Consider the following 26,478-nt stretch of genomic DNA (forward strand, 5'->3'; position numbering starts at 1 on the left):
CATTCCAAAATTTTACATTCCAGCATTTACATTCCAGCGTTTTAACAAAAATGCTGTGTGGTACAGGTCCTGGATCGCATTCTAAATACACAGAGAGGTGATCTGAAATAGTTGTCATACAAAGGAGTGTGCCCATGGCATGTCACTGGTTGGAAGAAAGGCTGTTGTTAGATACAAAGCCTCTGTTCATCCACACCCATGTTAACTGGTGATTGGGGGAAATGTTTTAAGCATTTTAAATCCTAACATGATGGTTTGTTATTTATGGATAACATTTTACTATGTTTATTATGTCTTAGGCAGTTGATTAGAGGTCTAGAGAGGACACCTATTATATATTTTTCTGTTTAAATTGATGAGAAATAGGTTCCCAGTTAGCATACTCATGCAGACTGTCTCATTTTCACAAACGCATTATTGATTGTAAGCAGGAGATGCCTATGTAAGAACTCAGACATTGGAAACTTAAAGACAATGGAACAACACCTTGGAAATTCTGGATATTCATTCCATCTAGACTACTATCCAAGCCAACTCTCAGTCAAATACAGGGTAGAATGAAGATTCTTTTCAGATATGCAAAGTACAAAAGATTACATTTCCCATGCACCACCCAGTAGCATATGGAACACCCAACACCCAAAACAAGAGTAAGTTAAGAATAATAAAGACATTGGATCCAAGGAACAGGAGCCAACAGAGAAATGAAACATTTCCAGACACCCCCAGATGGAAGCTGTTCAGCAGACTAGAGAAAAATCAGTCCAGAGGAGAGCTTGTAGACACCCACTTTCCATACAACCGTCCATCAAATGTACAGCAAACACCTACAGATCCATCACATTTAAACTACACACACGTCACACCTACACCCACTGCACGGCCACACACCTTACTCACATCTTACAACCACACACACTTCAGGCTCAGCTCCCAGAGCCTGTGAATAATGGAACCCTTGGATATTCTTTCTCAGATCCCAAGTTCAAGAAAAGATTGCCTTTTCTTATTCCGAAATCCAAACAAATTCCTGATTAGTTTCCAAGCCAGAGTTCTCTGCCTCAGCAGGGCAACTGATCCTCAGCAGCCCCTTTCCACTTTACGTATCTTCCAAGAGTGTCACCTCCTGTCTTCACCGGCACCTGGTCTTCTAGTCATTCCGTCAACCATCTATACCTCCACCTATTCATTCCGTTCATGTAGCCCTAATTAATTCCATCAGTTTATCTCTCTCTCTCTCTCTCTCTCTCTCTCTCTCTCTCTCTCTCTCTCTCTCCCCCTCTCTCTCTCTCTCTCTCTCAGTCTTGTCGAACAATTAAGACCCATAACAATCCTTACACACACCCGTCTCTAGGGAACCACTGCCCCACCTTCATTTCATATCTCTGTGAAATGAGACAGGAGTGTCATCCCAGGAGGACTACTGACCAGTTTTATCCTTAGGGTCAGGGGATCTGTAATTGAGACTGAGGGGGGCACAAAGTTTGACAGAAGAGAATCCTAAGAAAGAGAGTCTGCTTCCTGCTTGTTCGTTTCAAAAGCATTATGACAAAATTCATCAAGAAAATTAGAGATTTTCAGATGTTTGATATCTATACCAGTCTTAAAATTTTATCTTATGGAAATAATTGAACAGACGCAAAATTTATATACATAAAGCTATTGGTTGTAGAAGTCTTTAAAGTGCAAACAGTAGGGAACCAAATGTCCAGCTGTTACACAAGTGCTCCGTCCTCCCTCTGAACACTGACTGCTTAATGTCACCAATGAACCATAATATCAACAGAACTTAAAGCCTGGAGTTCCTCTTAAGCGAGAAATGTATTTTCTTACTGTTTAAACCAGTTTTGATCCGGTTTCTCTTATTTGTCACCAAAGAACTCTTATCAGATAAAGTTGTATAAATTTAAATTCTAATTACTGCTTCCCAGTATTTGTCACATGACTTAACCTCTCTGAACTTTAATCTGTTCACTTGAAACCTTGGAATAATAATAATATTTCACACTTATATACCCTATATGATAAAATAATTAAAATAATAAGCAATTTATTAGAGGAAATAGTTTTTAAAAAGTTATGGTGAGTGAGAATAGGGAGCAAAAAGGTACAGTCGTGAGCAATATGCATTGGTCAATCCTCCCTGAGGACTAAGGGCCTCATAAATGACAGAAAAGGTTCATCAGTGTCATGTCTTGGAAGCCAGATTCACAGATCTGGATGCCCATTGAAGTTCTCCTAACTAGCTGATGCAAATCACTAAATTTTTCTTCAATTTCCTCCTCTTTTTAATGTGGTGTCACTCATTTTATCAGTCTTTATGCTAATTGTTCTGGAGGATATGACAGGAAATGAGTTAAGACTTCTGGTTCTTCTTGGGAAATAGAAAGCTACAAACAGCTTTGCTCTTAACAAGAAAAAACTTGGGGGCTGGGGATATAACTCAGTTGGTAGAGTGCTTGCCTAGCAAGCACAAGGCCCTGAGTTCGATATTCCAATGTAACTGATTTTACATATTGATTTTGTTATCCTGCAACTTTACTGAATTGATTTATCAACTGTAACAGTTTTTTGGTAGGTGTCTTTACCTAGCACATGTGAGGCACTGGGTTTGATTCTCAGCACCACATAAAAATAAGTAAATAAAATAAAGGTATAAAAGACAAGATTAAAAACTTTTTAAAAATTAAAAATAAAAATACAATGAAAGCAACTTAGAAATAAATTTTGCCAAGGAGGTGGAAGGTCTATACATTGAAAGCTATAAAATGTTAATGAAAGAAATTGAAGAAGGCATAAACTGGAAATGAATCACATGTTTATAGATGGAAAGAATTCATATTATTAAAATGTTCATACTATTCAAAGCAATCCACAAATTCCATGCAGTCCCTCACAAAATTCCAATGTCATTCTTTACAGAAATAGCAAAGGCAATCACAAAAGGTACCCAAATAGCCAAAGCAATCTTGAGCAGAAAGAACAAAGTAGAGAGATCATAGTACATGATAATAAAAAAAAAAAAAAAAAAAACAAACTCATGCATTTCTGGTTAATTGATTTTCAACAAAAATGCCAAGAACACACAATGAGAATGGTCTCTGCAATAAATGGTGATGGGAAAACAAAATACCCACATGCAGAAGAATGAACTGGGACCCTTATTTCACACAGAGTGCACAAGCCATGTCAAAATGGACCAAAGCCTTAACCGTAAGACCCAAAACTGTAAAACTACTAGAAGAAATCATATGGGGAAAGTTCCATGACATTAGTGTGGCCATTGATTTATTGGATTGGACCCCAAAACAAGCAAAAACAGACACGTGGGATTACATCAAACTAAAATGGAAGGGGGAAAGATGAAGGCAGATAAAGAGGCCGAGACAGAAAGGAGAAACAGAGACGACACAAAAAGAAAGTTAAGTCTCTTTGCAACCTAATCTTAGGTACCTAATCACAAATTCCAACCTACATTTAAAGGAAAAGAATTACACAAATGCATAAATATCAGAAGATGGGGGTCATTGGGAGCAACCTTCGAGACTGCCTACAAGATCAGGCTATTATGGGTAGGTTGCATACTAAGCAGCAGTGTGGCCACATCAGTCTTGGTGAGGGAAGCCACTGCTGGTAAACATGTGACTAACCTCCATTCCTTCCACCATGGACATTTTTGTTTGCGATCCCTTGAATAAGTACTGAAGAGGCTAGGGGAGAAGGTTGACTGAAATCTATCAGCTGGGTCATCTTGATCCCTAAGTATTGACAGCATCCTCTGCAGTGAAAGACCATTTGTGAACATTCACGTAGTCTCACATATTCACAAATAGTCTTACAATCTGGTCCCATTTTAAAAGTTCGTCCTCAGCATAATAAGATGGTTTAGAGCACGGACTCTGAAGTCAGATCAAATGCCAGCTCTCCCACTTAGCTGGATGGGGTTTTTTTGTTTTTTGTTTGTTTGTTTTTTGTACTGGGGAGTGAATCCAGGGGTGCTCAACCACTGAGCCACATCCCCAGCCACTTTTTGTATTTTATTTAGAGACAGGGTCTCACTGAGTTACTTAGGGCCTTGCTAAGTTGTTGAGGCTGGCTTTGAACTTGAAATTCTCCTGCCTCAGCCTCCCAAGCTGCTGGGATTACAGACGTGCACCACCACAGCTGACTGGATGGTCTTATTCAAGCGTCTAACACCTGTTTGCCTCTGTCTCCTTGAGATGAATTTTTCAAAACACTCCATAATGTTTAGGGATGATTAAATAAGTTGGTGTTTGAAAAGCACATAGAACAGTATGTGGTCCAAAGTATTACAGGAGAGTTGTTGATGACGATGGTGATGGTGGGGGTGGGGCCACACCAAAATTCCTCATCACCCATTCTCCTGCCTTGTTCCTTGCACCTCCTAAACCTCCTACCAAATAAACCATTAGCCATTTTTCATGGATCAATGTAGGTCAATATGTCACACCATCCTTCTAGGCAAAGCAAACTCTTGAGTTGTACCATCAAAGTTCTACTGAATAGGTATTTTCTCTTCTCTACTGTTCCACTAAACGAGTGGAGTATTGACTAGTTTTGAATAATTTCAGCGGGCTCTGGGTTACAGGGGCTGTCTCTACTTGACTGACACTTGGCCCAGGTATGACTAGGGCAGAGGAATACTGGTCCAGAGTATCAGAGCACAATAAAGGAGGCAGTTGAGGACATGGACTCTTGGGTTGTTTGGTTGCATATGAAAGCCATGCTGACCTGTGCTACACCTATGAATGAGCTCACCCCGGGAGGGGCAGTCTCCCCAATGTCACAAAGGTCCCAAATGTCAAAAGAAAAAAATTAAAAGACACATTTAATACACAGGAACAAAATAATTAGAATCCTATAAATCAGTGAAAAGAGTCTGCATTATATTCTATCTATAATGAGACACTATTGAGATACTGGAGGGTTTAAAGGAGGGGAGTGATATCACCTGACTTACACTTGAAGACATATAATACAAGTGTTTAACACGAGAAGTGGACACAAGATTTTGGAAGGCCCAGATGAGAAACAAGTTGCTGGACTAGGGTGTTAGCAGTCAAGATGGTCAGAGAGGGTTGTTGGTGTTATAATTTTTTTAGGCAGAACAACTAGGACTTGCTAAGAAATTTAACACCAGCCATTAAGAAAAGCAATTCGTTAAACAAAAAGTTAGATTTTTAATCTGTGCAACTGGGTGGCAACTGGTCACTTCCTGTGCTGGGGAAACTTGGGAAAGGAGCAAGAGTTATTTAGGACATGGGAAGTTGGAGATGTCTCTAAGACATCTAAGGCAGGGCTGGGGCTATAGCTCAGCTGGTAGAGTGCTTGCCTCACATGCACAAGGCCCTGAGTTCAAACCCCAGCACCACAAAAAAAAAAAAAAAAAAAAAAAAAAAAAAAAAGACATCTAAGGGGGAATTCTCAGTTATATGTACAAGGAGCAGCCAGGTTCAAAGATGTGTGCTCAGGAGTCACAGAAATTAAAGAATGTGTCTCAGGAAAGAGAGGAGATCAAATGTGTCAAATATTGCTGATAGAATGAGAAAGATAAACACCAAAAAATGAGCATTAGATTTAGCACAAGGGGGTTGGTGGTCTTGATACGAGATCATTGTGGAGCGGTAGGGACAAAGGAGGGGGCAGGGAGTGGGACACAAAAAGCGGAGACAGCAAGTGTCAACTAGAGGGCAGTAGGGGTTGAGGCAAAGCCCTGGACTGGTTCAGGTAGCACCACCTGGCGTAAGCACCCTCCCTCATCCACCCACCCTTTCCAAGCTAACAGCATTCCGAAGGCTTTACTCTGAGCCAGGACCACGCACAGTGCATCCGCGGTGACGGGAGAGATGCAGGGAAAGGCAGAAACCAGGTCTTTCCTCCCATGAACCCCTAGGTAGCCAGACAGCAATATCCTCACTAGAACATTTTCTTTCCAAAAAGCAAACCACACATGGAGAGAACAATGTGCCTAAATCATACTTCACTATTAATAGCATCTACATTTAACAGGAAGCTGAGACTCCGTACATGGGAATTAACTCCCTAGAGAGAGTCTACATTGAGGCAGAGAAACTCTCAAGCCTCGTGCTTTCTGTGACCAAGGAGGCCCTTCATGAGTGGGCAGGCAACGGCAATCCAGGCTGGCCATGAGGAATGAGCTTAAGGAGAGAAGGAAAATGCAGCTAGCCTTGGAGACCCAGAAAGAATTATCCAGCCCATGACACTACCTCTGCTCAGGGTTACCCAGGGAAACCCCAGGAGTCAGGGCCTTCCAGGTCTCCAGGGCTCAGAGGCACTACACTAGCCAGAGAATAACTGTGGGCACCACAGAGGCTGAGACTTCCAGGGAGGGGAAGAGCAGAGCCTTGCCTGTGCCCAGCAGCTCTTGCCCTGGCTGGGTCACCATTTCTATCCCCTGCCTTTCACGTGGTGAGTGCCCCCACACAGTGCTGCGCAGCCTTGGGCCTCCCCCTGACAAGGACAGACCCTGCCAGGGACAGTAAGGTAAGAGCAGAGAGTATATCAGCAGGGCCCGCTCAGGGCCTTGGAACCTCTCCGTATGTAGGGAACCAGTACCTGTCCTTGGTAATAGAAGAGTCCAGAAGATGGTTCCCAAATCTCTCCTATTTCATTTGCAAAGATGTGATTCACATGCCACCAGTCTCACTGGACAGGGAGAAGGGCCGGAAAGGAGATAGGGAAAGTCGGATAATTCCTTCCAGGTAAAACTGAACATGATAGAGCAAGGAAAGCCTGTGTATACAGAGACCATGCCAATCCTTGATGTGCAGGGTGACATGCTGGGGGTGGAGGCACGTGCCATGTGGCAAGTGTGATGACTGTGTGATTAGTAGTGTGTCGGAAAGGATGGAGTGTGTGGGGTGAGACAGTGGGTAGTGTAGGGCAGTTCCATGGGTTTGCTTGTTAGGTAACTCAGGTGGTCACAACCCTCTCCATACTGTCAGCGTCAGTGTCTCTCAGGTTCCTGTTAATGGTCCCAGTTTTAGAGCCCACAGATGGAGCGGCCTATATCCTCCTTTCCTGCTTCACACTCTCTCCAACGCACACACACACACACACACACACACACACACACAATCCCCACGTTCCTCTCCCATTAATACTTAGGCAAAAAAAAAATCTGAATAAACAAAAGTGAAACGTGTGACCCAGACCTCCCTGAGTCCATAAGAACTGTCCTTCCCTTTATTTCCCACAGACACCATGAGGCTCCAGAATCCCAGCTCCCCTGCACCCAAATCCAAGCTTAACCCTCAAGGATCTGTTTTCTATTCCATTCACCCTCAAAGAGTCTCACCTCCTGCATTCAGGGATCACAGGGTTGACCAGACATGTAACCAGCCACCTGCCACACCTCTGCAATTAACTCTAGGTTATCTGTCACTCTATCCACATACCAATTAGCTGACCAATTGATCCATCTGTCTGTCTGACTGAGGCTTATTTGAGGCACAGGAGGTGATTTTGTACTTTAAAAAGAGTTACTGGGAAGTGGAAATGAGGAGTTGTTTAATGAGTACAGTGTTTTAATTTTGCAAGATGAAAGAAGTTCTGGAGATATCTGCCTTGACAAAGTGAATATACTTAACACTATTGAACTGAACATTCAAAAATGATTATGATGATAAATTTTATGTTATGCATTTTCACCATAATTAAACATAATTTTTTTAAAAGTTCATCCCCTGTCTGTGGCCCAGTTAGCAGTTACCTTCTGTCTTTCCTGCTCCTCTGTGAGAGGCTGTAAAAAGAATAACTGTAGCTTAAGGGCCAGTGTCTCTGTGAAGACCATCCCAACTGTGTCAGGACATGTGGAGATAGAGAAATTGCAAAGGGAAATTAACAGTCAGAGTGGAAACAGGGAAGTGAGGATCTGAGAGAAGCAGGGAAAGAAGAATAGAGGATGCAGGAGAAATTTGTCTCTCCACACTCACAGGCGACATTGTTAAGCAAAATTTAACCTGAGCACTGAGAATGACGAATTTTTCACAGTGTGGCAAAGGTGAGGTGAGTGTAGAGGGAGAGGCCTTGGTGAGGGCAGGCAGGAACAAGAAGGATCCCCACTTTACTCAGGGAAGGAGGACAGAGATGCCACTCATTCCTGTTAAAGGAATCCAAATGCATGTGTAATATGGCAAGACTCATAAAAATGTTCATACTCTTAGCCAATAATTCCACCCCTGGAAATTTATCCTAAGGGAATATGTTAACAGAAGTAGATGGATGGAGATATGCACAAAGATATTGCTTGTGTCATTATCTACAATACCAAAAAAAAAAATGGAACCGCTTAAATTGCAAGAGTGTAAGAAAGTGTTTGTTAAATGTCAGTGGGGAAAGTCAAAGGATTTTTTTCAAAAACTTTTTTTTAAAGGATCATTCAGAATGCTATGTGATCTCATGGCAAAATGTTTATAGCAAACACTTGAAAATAAAAGAAGAAAAAATAGTACATCCACTAAAAGCATATAAAACAGGTTTTCAATAGGGCAAAGACCTGAGGAGAACAAATAAGAAAAAATAATTTAAGGGATAGAATTATGAGTGGTTTTAATTCAAATATTTCTTAAGTATTTTTAATTGAAAAATAACATTTTAAAAATGTGAAAGCAGCAGAATCTAGACCATGTTTTTTAATGATACGGGCATCTGAAGGATTGTTGGCCAAAAAACTCAGATAACTGGCAAAACTAACTAGATGCAAGTTCATCCCTCAAAACTGCGAGGTGAGGCTATGGTCCTCACTGGAGATATAGTAGGTATGGATGGTGGTTGAAATCCCTCAGAGCTGTGGTTCCTTATCTGCAAAGGCAAAAAACAATTATCACTAGTGTTGTTAGAAAGGTCTGCTGAGATTCTGCACAATTCCCAGCACACAGCAATCTCTAAGTGGGAGCTACAGCAAATGGCTATAGGTTATAAAAATATGGTGAGAGGGTCCAGAGCAAGGATGGGGCAAAGGTTAGGTCCATAAGCAATGGGCAGAAAGTTTGAGACCCTCTTGCCTAAATATGAAGATGGACAAACAAACTTCATGTATGTGGTGAATGTGGGTGATAAGAAGCTCAGCAAATCTTGGGACCAGAAGTCCAGTTTCCTTTCTGTCTAACTTTAGGCAAATTATTTAATCTTTCTGTTCATCATTTCCCCTGTCTTTATAACTGGGATTCATCCATTCTCCTAATAAATTTTAGGGAAGACTTGGCATTTTCTAAGCACCATGGCGTCATTCTGGTGATTAAACTAACCTCCAGGAAAAATTAAAAATAAAACTAACCTCCAAGACTTAGTAGTTAAGAGCACCAGCCCTGTTGGGGGCAGTGGTGCATACCTGTAATCCCAGTCAATCAGGAGGCTAAGAGGAGGATCACAAGTTCAAGGCCAGCCTCAGCAATTTAGCAAAACCCTGGATCAAAATAAAAAGTGGCTGGGGGCACAGCTCAGTGGTAACACCCCTGGGTTCAATCTCCAGTACCACAAAAAAAAAAAAAAAAAAAAAGAAAGAAAGAAAGAAAGAAAAGAAAAGAAAAAAAGCATTGTCCCTGAAGTTAGACAGACCCAGATTTGAGCCCAAACTCTTACTATATACTTGACCTGGAGAAAGTTATTTACATTATCTGAGCTTCCATTTCCTCATCTTAAAATGGAGAAAATAAAGGTTTCCATGCCATAGCATGACTGTAAGATCCAGTGATATGATGAATATTATTTCTTAGTATAGTGGAAACATTAGCAACTGCTAAAACAGACAGCCCCCTCTCCATATCCCCACCTTCTGCTTCAGGATCCTATAGTGGAAACTTCACATTAGGAAGTGCTGGGACCAAAGCACAAGCAATGTCTCAAGAGCACATGGATGAAGATGGCTTCTTCAAATACTGTAAGGACTGGTTTGTACAAGAGGGGTTAGAAATTCTATGAATTACTAAGCATTTAGCATAGACCAGAGTAACGAATATTTTTCCAACAGATAGAAGATGCCAAGGCTAGAAGGGGCCACTTCAATAGGTGGTGAGTTCCCCCCATCACTGAGCTGTTCAAAGAGACACTGCAGTGACTCCAGAGGCTGAAGCAAGAGGATCATGAGTTCAAAGCCAGCCCCAGCAAAAGCAAGGCTCTAAGCAACTCAGTGAGACCCTGTCTCTAAATAAAATACAAAATAGGGCTGGCGATGTGGCTCAGTGGCCAAGTATCCTGAGTTCAACCCCTGGTACAAAAAAAAACGACAAAAAAAAAAACCACAGACACTGCACAGCACCTCTCTCAATACTGGAGGTAAGTCAAATACAAATTCATGAACCTAAATATCAATCCTGAAATACCATAGACAGTTATTTCTCAGCATGAGAATGACTGAAAGCTGCCACAGGGAGGTGGAACTTGAGCTGCAGCTTGAAGAATGAGTGAGATTTAAATAAACTGAGTAGAAACTCTCTGTAGGAAACACTGGTGACCGAGCAACTGTAGAGAGAACAGGGTGTGCTGGGACACCCCAGCTGGTATAACAGATCACAGGGGCCTAGACAAGAAGAGAGGAAAGGAATCAGGGTAAGTGCCACAAACCCAAAGCTTGATACCACCAGGCAGTGTGATCACAAATAGTCATTATCACTGTGCAACATTCTGAAGTCAATATTGGCTCGGACAAGTTGTTTAATCTCTCTGAGACCCATCGCTCATCCAAAAAGAGAACTTGCTGTTACTTGATTTTGAGAGGGACTGTATGAAAAGTGCTTTTCTGGATTTCAGACATGTTGGTTGTTTCTAAATAACTTCTCTTTCCTGGCCTGAAGTGATGACTAAGGAAAACCATACTACACTGCCCGAATTCCTTCTTCTGGGATTCTCCGACCTCAGGGCCCTGCAGGGCCCCCTGCTCTGGGTGGTGCTGCTGGTCTACCTGGTCACCTTGCTGGGTAACTCCCTGATCATCCTCCTCACTCGGGCCAGCCCTGCGCTGCACTCCCCCATGTACTTCTTCCTGCGCCACCTCTCCGTAGTGGAACTCCTCTACACCACCAACATTGTGCCCAGGACCCTGGCTGATCTGGCCTCCCCACACCCTCGGGCCATCTCCTTCCAGGCCTGTGCAGCCCAGATGTATGTCTTCATTGTCCTGGGCATCTCAGAGTGCTGCCTGCTCACAGCCATGGCCTACGACCGTTACGCAGCCATCTGCAGGCCCCTGCACTACTCCACCCTCATGAGCCCGCAGGCCTGCATGGCCATGGTGGGCACCTCCTGGGTCATGGGCATCATCACAGCCACCACTCATTCCTCCCTCATCTTCACTCTGCCTTTCCCCAGTCACCCAACCATCCCGCACTTCCTCTGTGACATCCTGCCAGTACTGAGGCTGGCGAGTGCTGGGAAGCACAAGAGCGAAATCTCCGTGATGACAGCCACTGTGGTCTTCATAATGGTCCCCTTTTCTCTGATTGTCACCTCTTACGTCCGCATCCTGAGTGCCATCCTGGCCATGACCTCCACCCAGAGTCGTCACAAGGTCTTCTCTACCTGCTCCTCCCACCTCCTTGTGGTCTCGCTCTTCTTTGGAACGGCCAGCATCACCTACATCCGGCCCCAGGCAGGCTCCTCTGTCACCACAGACCGCATCCTCAGCCTCTTCTACACAGTCGTCACACCCATGCTCAACCCCATCATCTACACTCTTCGGAACACAGAGGTGACGGGGGCCCTCCGACACATGGTGAAGAGGCAGGTCACCTAAACCTGAAGGGATTTGGGGGCTGTCTACTTGTTCACTGATTGCTCCTCCTCTCAGCTTTCAAGTGCTGGACTTGAACTCCAGCCTAACAGAAATCATGCAGCACCTCAAAGAAATAAGGTCTCCTGGCAGGAAATGCTGGAATTAAATTGGGTAAATATATATCTTATCTCCTATTCTATACCCCAGACTCAACATCAGGGCATGGGTTATTTGGACAAGGTAGAGTGGAAAAGATTGTTAACTTTGGGAAAGAACACTTAGCATCCTCTAGGTTGTTCAGGTGATTGCCGTGGCTATAGCAGTAGCCAGAGGTTCACATCAGTCATGGAGGCAGATGTCTATGACCCTGACACCCAATTAAATGACCCACTCAAGCCTGGGGAGCGTTCCTAGCCTTCCGTTGCATTTTCCTCCGTGTGTGTCTGAGTCTACTCATGGTACCTTTGTTCTGTTCTCAGCCTTCAGGAGTAATAGCTGCCAAGTTCTAGTCATAAGACTCATTTATTCCAGTTCTAATCATAAGACTCATTGATACCAGCCCCAAAAGGAAGATAGTAGAGCGTATCAAGAACTGGGGTTAGACATCAGGAAAAACTTTTTGCCAGAAGATCCTATGCCACATCTCTAAGAAACACACTGGAGTTTCAGGCTCTAGATGCCTTTTAGGAGACAGTTGGTCAGGAATTCTGGGAGATCCACTGGCCTGAGGGGCAAGATCCAGAGCCAAAGCCAACCAGGGATCCAGAAGCAGGACTTGTGAAAGTGAAGCATTTTTTAGCCTCTGGTGTTGATGCCATCTCCTCCACCTCTTCCCCTGGGCTGTGGCAGAGGTGAAAAAGCAGCTTAAGACTGATGTGAAAGGACAGATTGTTCCAGGTAATGCCTTCCTGGCCCCTCAGCCTCTCACACACCATTACCATCTCCACATCCTCCACACAAGAACCTTCTAAACTCTGGCTCTCTGTGAGGAGCCACAATCCTCCAGTATTTCACCAATAACAGGAGCTACTGAGGAAGTATAGGAACACTGTCTTCCCTCCCACCACCCCTCTGATCTCTAAGTAGTCCTTAGCCCTCAAGACTTGCTCTTGTGCTCAGTGATTCAACCATAGAAATCAGTGTGTCCGTCTGTAGCGCACATCTGCCCTCTCTTCTAAGTTTGTTTCCCACAAAACTCCCCACCCTTATGCAGGCTTCTTATATCTCTATGCCTTTTCTGTTCTGCCAGAAATTCCCCACATCTTACTCAACATGTCCTGGCAAACTGCTATTCACCCTACAAGATGAAGCTCAAGGAATTTGATATCTAAAACACATTTCTCCCTCCTTTATGTCACTACTAATTCATTTTTGCAATGAATTGTAACATTTCTCCAACTACTTCTTTTTTTTTAACCATGTAGCAAAATGCAAACTTTTTTATTTACGTAATTTTTTTTAAATACTGCAATTTCATGGAAGGAGACTAATATTTACCCTCTTAAAAAAAATCTTCAGTAAAGCTTGCACTACCCATGTGGATTAACTTTTAATATTTTTTATTTGTAGATGAACACAATACCTTTATTTTATTTATTTATTTTTATGTGGTGCTGAGGATCGAACCCAATACCTCACACATGCTAGGCAAGCACTCTACCACTGAGCTACAACCCCAGCCCATATGGATTTTGTTAAAAAATATCAAGATAACAGACTTGTAAAAGAAACTGACATTTCTTTTTGAAAAAGACTTACTTACAAACTTAAATTTGAAGATGGTGGTCTGGAAACCACCAGTACTTCTGGGTAAGGTTGAAGACCCATTTATTTGTTATCATTCAAATTTTGCACTGTAACTTTGGCAAATTCTCCTTGGATGTCAGTGATGTCCAGTAATTACTGACTTTCAGAGTCCTTGTAGTTTTGGTACTAACAAGTGCATAGTCCTCTTTTGCAATCAAGTACCTGGAAAAGAGGGCATACTGTGACTGGTTAAGCAGGCTTCAGTCATTTGGCTCACAATGTCTTCCCTTTTACTCTGGATCCATTGTTGGGCTATGCCAGGCTGTAGACATAGCTGAATACCCCTCAGCTAAGAGTGGATTTATTATTGTTCAAGACCAGAGGTTGGTCTTATGATCACAGAATACAGCCCTTTGAGATGCAGAAATAGTACTACCCCAACTGTGATTTATTGGACAGTGATGGAGCTTTATAGAAGAACAGTCTGTAGTTTTTCCAGATTTTTTTTTTAATCTTTTTCCTTGGGGATCTTTGGGTTCCAGGAAAACCACTGCTTTTATGGAGCTGAGAGGATCCACAAGATTCCTCCTGTGGACCATGATTTACAGATACATTCAGAGATAACTCCATCTTCTTGTAAAGTAAGCAAATAGTACTGAAAGCACCCTGAAACTTTGTTAATTTGTTAGAAAGTGCTCTTCAAATGTTCTCAGAACTGGATTAAATTCTAGTAATATTTTAAGAAAGAAAGTCTTTCTTCTGGATTTTGTGCCCATTCCCTTTCTATTAGAGAGATTATGAGTACTCAATGAAGTATATCAAATGCAGACTTTCCTTATTAGTGTCAGATGGATGTCCCTGAAACTCCCTATACAAAATCTGCAAAGGAGTGGTGACTTCTTCAAAAGGCTGATTTCTGGCTAACACTTCTCATGTAATAACTGCAGAGTCATAGATATCATGCTTGACATTGACCCTTCATTTTTGTCCAGTTTCATGGTTTTCAGGTGGCATAAAGATAATTCTTCCTCCTCTGGGGCAAATTTGCTACTTTGTCATTGTGAGAGAAACATCATGTGCCATTTTGATAAATCAAAATCTTCAATCTTAATATGAAATTCATTATCCAACAAGATATTTTGAGTCTTCAAGTCATGATGAAGTAGAGGAGAATTCATATTGCACTGGTAATGTACAGCAAGTGTAATTTCATGTAGGATGTGACATCTTAACAGCCTGACAATATTGGAATATTCGGTTTTCCTATATAGTTGTTCATTTAATGATCCATTTGGTATGTATTTAGTGACTATTCCCAAAAATTCTGGTTCATTGCAAATTCCCCAAATTGGAAGAACAAAACTAAATCTAGCTTTGGGCCAAATACCAGGTCCTCTTAAGACTTCCTTTCTTTCACTGTCGAGCAGGAGGGTGTGGATGTGCAGGTGCTTCACTGCCACGTGGACTTGCCAGTCTGCACAGCTGGCTGAGGACACCCTGAGGTTGCACAGGTCAGGGAGCTTGGAGTAGGGAATGGTGTGCAGGGTACTGCAGATGGCCCTGGCGCTCAGTGGCCCGCCCATTTTGGGTGTGCACACCACTCCCATCGCTAGGGATGCTCAGATCCCACCCTACCCAAGTGGGCCAGGAGTTTTCCCTGTGCAGAACACTAGGTCAAGAGGCCGCCCATTCCCTCCTGCATTCCCAGGCAAACAGACTCTTCTTTTCAACTCGATCTACTTGTAAACTGTTCTCAACCTTAACACAGGAGAAGGCTCAGTCCTCGTCACTCCATGTATTGTTCAGTGGATAATGATTTATTCAGTGAATCACTGAAATATGATAACAGTCATAGAGTCATTTCATAAACTCTAAAGTACAGTACAAAACTCAAACTATTAAACCCCATGCTCTAACTGACTCCCAGTGAGGTTCAGAACTGCCAGTCCAGCCTGAGGCCTCCTAAATTACTGACCCAACTGTTAAGGGACTTCTGGGAAACTGAAGCAGCATGAAGACCCTCCTTCAAAAGCCAATTCTTGTGGTCAATTCAGATAAATTTCAGACATGTGACTCAGAGTAACAGGTGATGAGTTTATTAGAAGGGATGGGAAAGGGGAAAGGGGGACACTCTCAAGGGAGAGAGTGGATCCTCTCAGAGAGGACAGGGACAGTGTGCCTCTCCTGCACTCCAGCTTTATTGGGGATCCCTGAGAAGTTTCCAGAGAGTCCCACCCAGGTCCAACTCTTGCCTTTTGACTGACAGCAATAAGACATCAAACTTTCAAGTCCCCACTGCCATGATAAGTCTAGGTCACTTTGGTCCATATTGACTGGTTCTAATTTGAATTCTTAACCATAAATTCCTACAGCTTTTATGGTTAGGGGGAATTATCCTTATCTCCCTGAATTCCAGGATCTCATCTGTGAAAAGGGTTACAAAAATCTCCCCCTTCGGGATAATTTGGATTCCTTTATCAACATTATTTCAGGCCTGCCTTTCTCCTAAAGATAACAGGTAGTTTGCTGAGGAATGTGATATATCCTGTCCACTTAAGCCAGGTAGGGATGCAGGTAAATTGCTTCTTGGAAAAGAAAGAATGTGGGGGTCAGCACAGTTGGACCCATTGTATAGCATTTTTTGCTTAACCTCATGTTCCCACCACTCACATCTACCTGTTCCCTATCACTACTCCTTCTTGAAACAGTCTACATGAATCCCTTTCCCGCCCTTGATTTCTGAAATTATCCATAAGCAGTGACAACACGTCTGACTGGTCAAGAGGATCTCCCTGGCTTCTCTGGGCCATCAGCTTGATCCCATATATCTCCACCAACACCCCAGACTGAGTGAGGCCCTGGGGAGCAGCGTGCAGTCTCTCTCAGACAGCAGCAAAGAAGGCTGCAATGGCAAATTCTGACCTGGAAGTAGCATCTGAATCCTGGAAACAGCACCAATAGTTTCCTCAACTGACCCAGCTGTGCTTGAGAGTTACTCCTGGAAGCTTAGCCTCCGGGATGGTCTCCAGCCCTCCCCACAGCTCTGTGCTTCATCATGCAGCCAGTCAAGGATTTTGCCTGATATATCAGGTTTGCTGGAAGCATTAGAGGAAACTCTTCACCCTGGTGTACTAGGATTGTTTGTGCCCTGTTCAGAGACACCAGCTAAAGGGAACTGGAGGTCAGAGAATATCCTCAGACATACAGACACAGGGTCAGGAAACCCGATCTGGAACTGATCTGGAGTATCAGTAAGACACTCCTGATATTCAGAGAATAACTGATAAAATCCCTGTGCTCATAGGACTCATAATCTAATGCAGGTTGGGATGGAAGAATGGAGTGGACAGAAAACAAACAAACAGAAATATGATGAGCCCAAAGATGTGTAAGTGTATATTGGAAGCTTAATGATTAATAATAGTGTGGGTGTTCCTGGAAGGTTTTCTGGAAGAAGTAGTTCAATCCCATACTTACACCCTTCTTCACATCAAGGCAGTTGTAAAAAGTGCTTATATTTGAAGGGCACATCAGGATAAACTGAAGGGGATTTGGAAGTAGCTTGATAGGGCATGATGCAAAAAGTAAATTAATCACACTCTTACTATATATAAGGAAATAAAATATGTAATAACAGAAAAGTCTTTAAATACTGGTTCTATGTAAAGCTTCTCAAACAACTTTCTTCTGTGTGTACAATTTTACATTAGATTTTGTGCTTTAAAAATGGTTGACCACTTTCTGATCAAGATCCTTAGTACAGATTTTCTTTTTAATTTGGATTGAACCCAGGAGAGCTTCACCAATGAGCCACATTCCTAGTTCTTTTTATTTTTTTTTTTTTATTTTGAGACAGGGTATTGCTAAGTGACATAGGGTCTTCCTAAGTTGCAGAGGCTGGCTTTGAACTCATGATCCTCCTGTCTCAGTCTTCCGAGTTGCTAGGATTACAGGTATGCACCACTGCACCCAGAAATACTGATCTTAAAATGACTGATGGCCATCTTCAAAGAAAAATACAGAACTGGGTAGTAAAAAATATATAACAATTTTCAAGCTCATTTAGAATTTTGCAATAGTCGAAAATATGTGTAAATAATCCACTAATGTTTCCTTTTCTTTCATCAAAAAAAATGACAAATTTAAAATTCTTGTATTAACGAAAAGGATTTCACATCCAATCACACTTTCCCAAAGTCAAGTAATTCAAAATACAGTACTGAGGAGATGTAATGTGCAGAATGTACATGCATTTAGAGTAGTCACCATGTGGCTAGTCTAGATATCCTGAGAGGACACATGGGCACACACTAGAAAGAAGTCTCCTATGTACACGGGATCAGAAGTGCAGAATTACTAAGGAAAGATGAGCCCTCAGGAGGCCCTAGGAGCTCCCCACCCTCCAACGACTGAGGGCCACCCCTTCACCTTATTCTGTGTTCCTTAGGAACATGTTCCATGGGCCCTTGTCCACAGTGGGCAGCAGAGGGCACTGAGGAGCTGGCTGCTGAAGTGAGTAGGGACATGGTAGAGCACCCAGACTATGGCTGCCCTCAGCCCACTGAGGCTAAGCAGTGGGCATTGCTCCCCATCTCAGTGTGACCACCAAACTTCACTCCGTGGGGGCTTCTTCCTGAGCAGCTCCAGGAAAGGCCATTGATAGCACACATGCAGAGACTAGGGTTGAAGATCACTCTCTTGCAGAACACGTTCGATCCATGTGGCCCACCTGCATGCCATTCTACGCTCTTTAGGAGGCTCAAGTTTAATATATTTATTCAGAAAATGCTATGCCAAGCTAGGTGCCAGGAATTTGGTTGCAAAGAAAAAATAAAGCACAAGTGGGGAAGAAAGGCCAGTTAACAGGCAACTCCAGCTTTACAATTTTTTATGAAATGTGGTCAAAGGAGAGCAGCAAGACAGGGTTATCAAGGACCACAAAGGAGAGACCCCCCAAGCCAGGCTACAAGGACAGAGTAGGCTTCAAGGAGAAAATCGTAACTGCAGCCAAATAATGAGAAGTTATCCAGAAGAAGAATCAGGTGTCAGAAGATAAACCTAGTATATTAAAACTTTCAAGAGTTTATCAGCAATTCATGAGTCAGAAAGCCTCAGGCTGCAAGCAGCATAGCCTTCCTCTGGAGTGGGTGAGAGAAAACTTTAAAAGTGTTCATGGAATAAGAACAAAAGAAAAAACATCTGATTGATTAGAGTGACAAGTCCTACATACAGGTTAGTTGATAGTTTCTGATGATAAATTCTCTAGTTTTGTTTGACTGTTTTCATTAGGCTTTGGTTTGCTCATATAGGAACTTAAAGTGCTAGAGACACCCCAGTCTAATGGCCTCCAGTTTGTTTTTTGTTTGTTAGTTTTTGCAGGGGTGGTACTGGGGATTGAACCCAGGGGTGTTTTACTTACTGACCTACATCTCCAGTCCTTTTTATTTTTTGTTTTTAAGGCAGGTCTTGCTAATTTGCCAGGGTTGGCCTCAAACTTACAACCTTCCTTCCTCAGCCTTCCAAGTTTCTAGGATCACAAGGATGTACCACTGTGCCCAGTTCAATTAATATTTTTTAACAAAGGGGAATGGAATGTGTCAAGGTGAGCCAGAGCATGACACACTCTAGGAACTGCAAGTCATTCATTACAACAAAGTATAGGAAGCAAGGGGAAAATGACAAGAGGGGGAAGGGATAAGCAGTGACCAAAACTGTTGGACTTCGAAAAGGTCCAATTAACCATGTGTATTAGTTCATTTTCCATGACTATGACAAAATATCTGAGGCTGGGAAGCTTATAAATACAAAAAGTTGGTTTGGGCCACAGTTTTTGAGGTTGAAAGTCCAAGACCAGGTGGTCTCATCAATTTGGCCTCTGGGAAGGGTCCCCTTAGCTACGTAGATACTTCATGGCAGATGGCATGGCAGCAGCACATGTGGAAGAGATCACATGGTGAGATAGGAAGCCAGAGAGCAGGATGGAACCAGTCTTGCTATTTAAAACAACCCTTTCGGAAGAAGTAACTGAGCTAGTCCTTTTCAAGGATAGCACCCCCAATGACCTAACAACTTTGCACTGGGCCCCACCTCCCAACATCACTGTGCTGAGGACCCAAGCTCCCAACATGAGCCTTTGGGAGAACACTCAAACCAGATCACCATGCATCTCTTCCTTTTGGGCCTTCAACCAACAAGGAAATAGATACTGGAATTAAGTGGGGAGCAAGACATCAGCTTTGTCACTAGTGGAGCTGAATTGGAGCTTGAACCTGAAGTCAAAATGAGCTTGTAATGGTTTTGATATGAGGTATCCCTGCCAAAAGCCCATATGTGAGACATTGCAAGAAAGTTTAGAGGTGAGATGATTTATGAGAGCCTTAACTCAATCAGTGAATTAATTCCTGAGAGGCATTAACTGAGTGGTAACTAAAAGCAGGTAAGGTGTGGCTGGAAGGGGTGGGTCATTGGAGACATGCCTTTGGGGGTTTATATTTTGTGTGGTGAGGAGAGTTTCTCTCTCTCTCTCCCTCTCTCTCTCTCTCTCTCTCTCTCTCTCTCTCTCTCTTCCCTGCTGTCATGACCTGAGTCACTTTCCTCCATCTTTGGAGAGCCCCCAAATAAACTTTTCCTCCTCTAATTGTCATTTTCAGGTCTTTTGATCTCAGCAGTATAAAAGCTGACTAAATCAGATTTTTATTCCCCACATTTATCATCACCCCTCAATTATAGGCAGAGGATCTGTACGAATTACAGGTCATTCCAAGTGAGGGCTCAACATTTGAAGGAGAAAAGGATAAGTGCAGCCAAAGGCCAGTCAACCTGGGGGAAAAAATGCTCCAGACAGAACATCAATTGGTAAAGTTACTCCCCTTCCCATGAAGAAGAAGTGAGGGGCCAGAGACAAAAGTCAGAGCATTTCTACCCTGGTTTCCTTCTGGAGGTAGAATAAAACCTCCCTTCACCTTGTAGAAAACCTGAGGATCCGAATAATTAGGTGTGCCCCCACCTACTACACCCATACAGATCATGAAGAATATTGTTCACTTGGAAACCTGGGGGCTCATCCTGAATGACAAGATCAGATCTGAGTTTCTAAAGGATCATTCTAGCTGTGGCATGGAGAATAGATAACAGAGGCTGGAAAAGAAGCACAGAGGCCTTGGCAACTTTCCTTAGCTAACACAGCTGGGAAGTAACAGACTTGTGTCCAACTCTAGAACTCACTTGAACCCTCTACCCTATGAATTCTCCCTCTGATAATGTGAGTCAGAAAAAGTAGAAAGATGAGGGTGGACAAGGAGCTAAGGAGAATAAAACAGAGGGGCAGGAGGAAGAAAAGGAGACTAGTAACAGAGAGGAGCAGGACGACCTCACCTGTCAGGGGGCCACTTGCTCTCACCTAGACAGGGTGTGCAAATATTACCTATACCCAGAGGACTCCAGCAACACTGGGCTCTCTCCTGGCAGGACACAAGTGCCTTCACCCTTTAGGGCCTTTCTTGTCTTGCCTCAAGATTGCATCTGACCTCTAGCTCTGTGCAGCCACTTAGTTCCCAAGCTTGTTGATCATCTCACCATCCCACAGGACACCACCCTGGTCCATCGTATTGATGAGACTATGCCGATAACACCTGGAGAGAAGAAAATGGCAGGCACTCTAGATATACATTCATACCAGAAAGTGGGAGATAAATCCCATAAAATTAAAGGACCTGCCACCTCACTAGTTTTCCAGGGATGTCTGGATGTGTCTAGATAACTCCTCAAATGTTAAGTGAAATTGCCTTACCTTTTTCTCCCTACAATAAGAAAAAGATCACCTGTGATTCTCTGAATTTTGGAAGTGACATAGTGACATATATCCCATTTTGATGTGCTATTTCAACCCACTTACCAGATTTTTTTTTTCAATACCAGGCTTTGAACCCAAGGGTACTCTACCAACTGAGCTACATCTTTGGCCCTTTTTATTTTTTGTTTTGAGATAGGGTCTCACTAAGTTGCCCACGCTGGCCTCAAACTTGCAATCCTCCTGCCCCAGCTTCCTGAGTCACTGGAATTACAGGTGTATTCCAACTCACTGGGTTGAGCTCACTTATGTCTTAAGAGACAGAGCAATAAAAGGCTCTCTAGCTGGTCCAGATTGCAGTTCTGCCATGAGGGCTTCTCAACTACCCCACAGACTATAAGAGGCTGTTATGGCTTAGATCTGAAATGTTCCCCAAAAGTCCATGTGTTGAAGCCTTGGTACCCAGTGCAGCAGTGTTCAGAGATGCAGCCTCTGGGAAGTAATTGAACCATGAGGGCTTTAACTCATCAATGAATTAATCTGTTGATGGATTTGTTACTTAAATGGCTGTTGGTAGGGATAAGAACTTTGGGAGATGGGGCCCAGTTGAAGGAAGTAGGTCACTGGAAGCATGACCCTTGAAGGATGTATCTTGTCCACTGACCTTTCCTTCCTCCCCACACCCCCGCCAAACACCTCTCTCCTTCCTAGCCACCACAAGTTGAGTAGCCTTGCTCTACTGCCTGTTTCCCCTCTGGATCTCCACCTTACTACAAGCCCAGAAACAACAGAGCCAAGTGATTGTGGACTGAAACCCCTAAAACTATGAGACAAAGTAAATTTTTCCTTCCTTTAGTTGATTTTCTCAGGTATTTTGTCACAACAATGGAAAGTTGACTAACATAGATGCTCAGTGTCAGTGGTACTGGAGCCTGAGGTAAATCTGAAGAGTGCATCAGAGGTTTGGGATCCAAACTTCACCCTTTAGGGCAAAGAATTGGCATCTTTTTGTGAAACTGCTCTTAGTCAGTTTTGTGTTACTACAATGAGACAATGAACTTAGTAAGGAGAAATGGCTTATTTAGCTCATAATTCTGAGGTTTTGAGTCTAATATCAGAAGGCCCCTATGGGTCGGGCCTCTGGTGAGGGCACTAGATGGCAAAACAGAAGCTTTCGTTGACACAAGCAGTCACATCTCCAGCCAGGAAGTCAAAAGAGACTGAGAGACTGGAGTCCCACATGCTCTTCAAGACCATGCCTCCAATGACACAAGAACCACACACCAAGTTCCTCCTATTAAAAATCCACAGCCACCTCCCAATACCACAAAGCTGGAATGAAATCTTTATGTAGGGACTTCTGGGGAATCTTGTCCAAATCACAGAAGGCCTAATGTGGTCAACAGTATATACTGAACACCTGACCACCAGGTAACAGGTGACCATGGACAATTGCACCAGCCTAAAGCTATGTGTCCCCAAGAGCACTGCATCCATAATGGGAAGTGGTGAATTTAGGTGGGACCCAAGCTTGTACGGAAGGCAAAAGAAAATTGTATCTACCACATTCCTCAGCAAACCACTCCCCGGTCATTCTTAATGAGACTGTAAATAAAGTGCTCATAATGGCAAGAGAGGAGGTCATGCAGCTGGGATTGGTGGCATCCGCTGGTAATCCCAGCAACTTGGGAGGCTGAGGCAGGAGAATCACAAATTCTAGACCAGCTTGGACAACAGAGTGAGACCGTCACAAAATAAAATTTTAAAAGAGTATAAAAGGGAATAGAGATGTGGCTCAGTGGTCAAGTGCTTGCCTAGCATGTATGAGACCCTAGGTTAAATCACCAGCAAGACCAAAAAAAAAAAAAAAAAAAGGAGGCCATGTATGAAACTCAACAACAAGGGCGTTCTCCACCAGGCTAACCCAGTTACCTCCACTGCTAAGAACCCAACTTGGAATTCTCTTTGGTTTGGAGATCTTTGTGGGAAGAAAAGCTCCACCCATGTCGACAAAAGCCCATAGGGCAAAATTACTGTCTTCCCTAAACCCTGACAGCCAGGACACAGGCCTGTGACCCTCGCTAGTCCTAGTGGAGGCTTCCACCTTAGACTTTGAATAGGGTGCGAGTGATGCAAAGAAGCAGAGGAAAGTTTACAACTCGTGTTGATGATAACAGTGGGTACCAGGGCCCGGAATCAACAGCACCAGAACAGTGCCAGGGAAATCTCCATAACCAGTGAGGGCGCTGCCAGCAGCATCCCAACCTTAGCCACAGCTCTGGCCTCTCAGCCTCTCTAGGTTCCCAACCATTTTCTAATCCTGGTTCTCCAGAATCTCTTTCAATGCCATAAACTACCAGAGTCCATTTTTCTCCAGAATTGTTTACAGCCCCCTTGCTTCTCTCTAAGGGCCTCTAAAGAATGGCCCATCTGATCCCTTCTCAGTTGTCCCCCTCATAGCTTGCACTGGGATTTTGTCTTTTCCAAATCCCTTCTACTCCAAATCCCATACACAACTCTTCCTTTCCTCTCTTCAACATGACACACCTTAGACTTTCCAGTTCATTTAGGAAGATTTTTTTAATGGGAAAGTCCAGAATTGTTACACCATCTAAAAACTTTATGAAGTTCATGACAATAGAAATGATAGTACTAGCTATCATAGAGCAACTGAAACAGATTAGTTCATCTTTGATATTTCACTTTGCTAAGTAGTTTTCTTATATCTATTTGTTTGCCTATTTTACAAATATTTATTGATCATCTACTATGTTCCAGACACTGTTATAGGTGCCAGGAATACACAGGTGAACAATGGGACACTACATTTTAGTGACGGAAGAGAAGTCATAAGCAAAGAAAGAAGGAAATGTCAGGTAATGCAAAGAAAGTACATGGTAAAGGGGGACAGGGGAAGGCTACATTTGATTCTCATGACAATCATGTGGCACACAGAAACTATTATAATCCTGATTTTAGATAGAGAGGGCCACTGTTCACACATGTATTAAGAATGGAATTCTGGTCCTGCACAGAATTCACATCAAAGGAAACCATTCCTTCTTCCTAAATAGAGTTGATCAGAGATTTCTACTTAGATTCTCACCTCTAACTGAATACAGTTCCAGCCCTGCTTGAACAGAACCTGAGGATAGGGTTGTCAGTTTTGAAAATAAAAATACAGAACACCTGGCTAAATTTGGATTTCTGATAAACAATGAATGATTTTTTTTAATGTAAGCATGTTCAAAATATTTCTTTCCCCAGAAATATAAAATAATCCAGATCCTTCAGGCTAAATATTTCAAGAGACATTCTAACAACTTATTTGTTGTTCACCTGAAATTTGAATTTAATTGGGTTCCCTGTATTTTAACTGAGAACCTTGAAAATAAGGACTCTCGAGCTGATGGTTGCCACACTGGGTGGGAGAAGCAGGAAGCTACTCAGAGCCAATAAGTCCAATTTCATCATATCCTTCTTCTGTTGCCTCCACTCCCAGCTCAGAACAGAGGGAAAAGGCAAAGTCTCACTCCTTGTTTTATTCAAACACCAAATCTATCAGAAAGCACTTCCTTGGGTCTAATTCTGATGCCTTATGATTCATATCACTCTGTCCTCAGTAAACTGAGGAAAAACAAGGCCATATCTTCTCATTGAATTCTTTCTGCCTCGTAAGAATATTAAATATCAATCTGTACCTTTCCCCATCCTTCTCTTCTCTGAGTCCTCCAGTCCCAACTCATTCCTGATTCTTAGTCCATTTCCGTGCCCTGAAAATTGTGAGAAAAGGGCATTTGATTGGACTATAAAACAACAAAAATTCTTGTGGCGGGTAATTTGGCAGAATGTTTCAGAAACATTTTGGTTCACCATTTCCATTTCTAGAATTTTGTGCTAAGGAAAGCATAAGATAAATATACAAAGTTGTAAGTATAACCATATCTATTTCAACAATATTTACAAAAAAAAATTTAATTCAATGATAGGAGATTGTTTAAAATTATAGGACATCCTTGTAAGTATTTTAGATATTAAAAGCATGTTTTAGAAGTCTCCTGATATGGTACAATTTAAAATATAGTTTAATAAAGTAGAAAGTGACTATTACAAAGCAATTTAGACAATATAATCTCATTTTTAGTTCTTAGAAATATGTATATATATATATATATATATATATATATATATATATATACAGAATAAAACAGGGTACAGTAATTTCCCAAGGACATTATTACCAACAAAATATTAATATTTATTTTCTTTTCTTCTAAATGCAAAATTCTCTGCAATTAACAGTGTAATTTTTGTAAACTGGGAAAGGAAAATAATCAATGCTATTTAAAGGTCCTCATTCGTTGTACCTTGAATGATTTCCTTCTGTGGCTTCTAACTGAAGGAGAATTTATGAAACATTAAGAACTGACTTCCCAAGAAAAAATAAAATGGTTGCTGATCCCTCTGACCAAAAAATTTAAGTGGACTCCAAGCAGAAATATTGCTAGAAACCAAAGTTTCATTTTGGTAGTGTAAGGTCTAAATCAGACCTTCTGATCAGAGCCAGGGAAAAGAGATGGATGTGTATGTCTACCCTAGGAAAAGAGAGAGAAATGAAAAGCAAGTCTGTCAAGGGGTTGGGCAAAGAGGTCCAGCCGAGAACATCAGCATCTCAGGGACCCCAGGAAAGAGGTTGTCAGTCAGGAGCAAAGTAACTGGACAAATGCTGCCAGAGCAAGCAGCACCAAGACCCATCTCCTGAACTTCCAAATTCAAACCAACTACTCCCTGCCCCTTTTCCTTCCCTGGCACCGCAGACACCCAGGCTAGTCATCGCACTGGAGTAAAGGAGCTTTTGTTGCAGCAGAGGTACCGGATGCCAGAGAGAAAGGCTGGCAATGAGGAGTCTCTGGGAGAAGTAGGAAGAAGAATAGCTCAAGTGTATGTTTGCCTAGCTCTGCGCCTACAGTCAAGTCGGGTCAAGGCCATAGGAACAAGCCCCAGAAGCAGAGCTGTGAGCAACACGTTGGTGCGTTGGGCCCTCATGCTGGGTGGAGCAAGGAAACCCACACTCACACCAACACAGAGCAGGCTAGGCCCTGTGGACTGCAGGTCCTAGCTTCTCCTCCTTCTCGAAAACAGCCAGAGATCAGACCTTTATCTCCAGAAATTCGGGAAGCAGGAAGCGGGG

General features: G+C 42.7%; 1 protein-coding gene and 1 pseudogene across 1 annotated transcript; one reads left to right on the plus strand and one right to left on the minus strand.

The window, feature by feature from the left end:
• Positions 1-10,837: 10,837 nt before the first annotated feature.
• Positions 10,838-11,773, plus strand: LOC124982919 (olfactory receptor 10P1). The gene has a single exon (XM_047549790.1). The coding sequence runs from the start codon at positions 10,838-10,840 to the stop codon at positions 11,771-11,773; it is 936 nt and encodes a 311-aa protein (XP_047405746.1).
• A 1,737-nt stretch (positions 11,774-13,510) lies between these two features.
• Positions 13,511-15,105, minus strand: LOC124982920 (receptor-interacting serine/threonine-protein kinase 2-like; annotated as a pseudogene).
• Positions 15,106-26,478: the final 11,373 nt, after the last annotated feature.

This window comes from Sciurus carolinensis, chromosome 4, assembly GCF_902686445.1.
Source record: "Sciurus carolinensis chromosome 4, mSciCar1.2, whole genome shotgun sequence".
Classification (NCBI taxonomy): Eukaryota; Metazoa; Chordata; class Mammalia; order Rodentia; family Sciuridae; genus Sciurus; species Sciurus carolinensis.

Excerpts from the sequence above, each read along its gene's own strand:
- LOC124982919 (XM_047549790.1), top strand. The coding sequence starts at position 10,838 with ATGACTAAGGAAAACCATACTACACTGCCCGAATTCCTTCTTCTGGGA.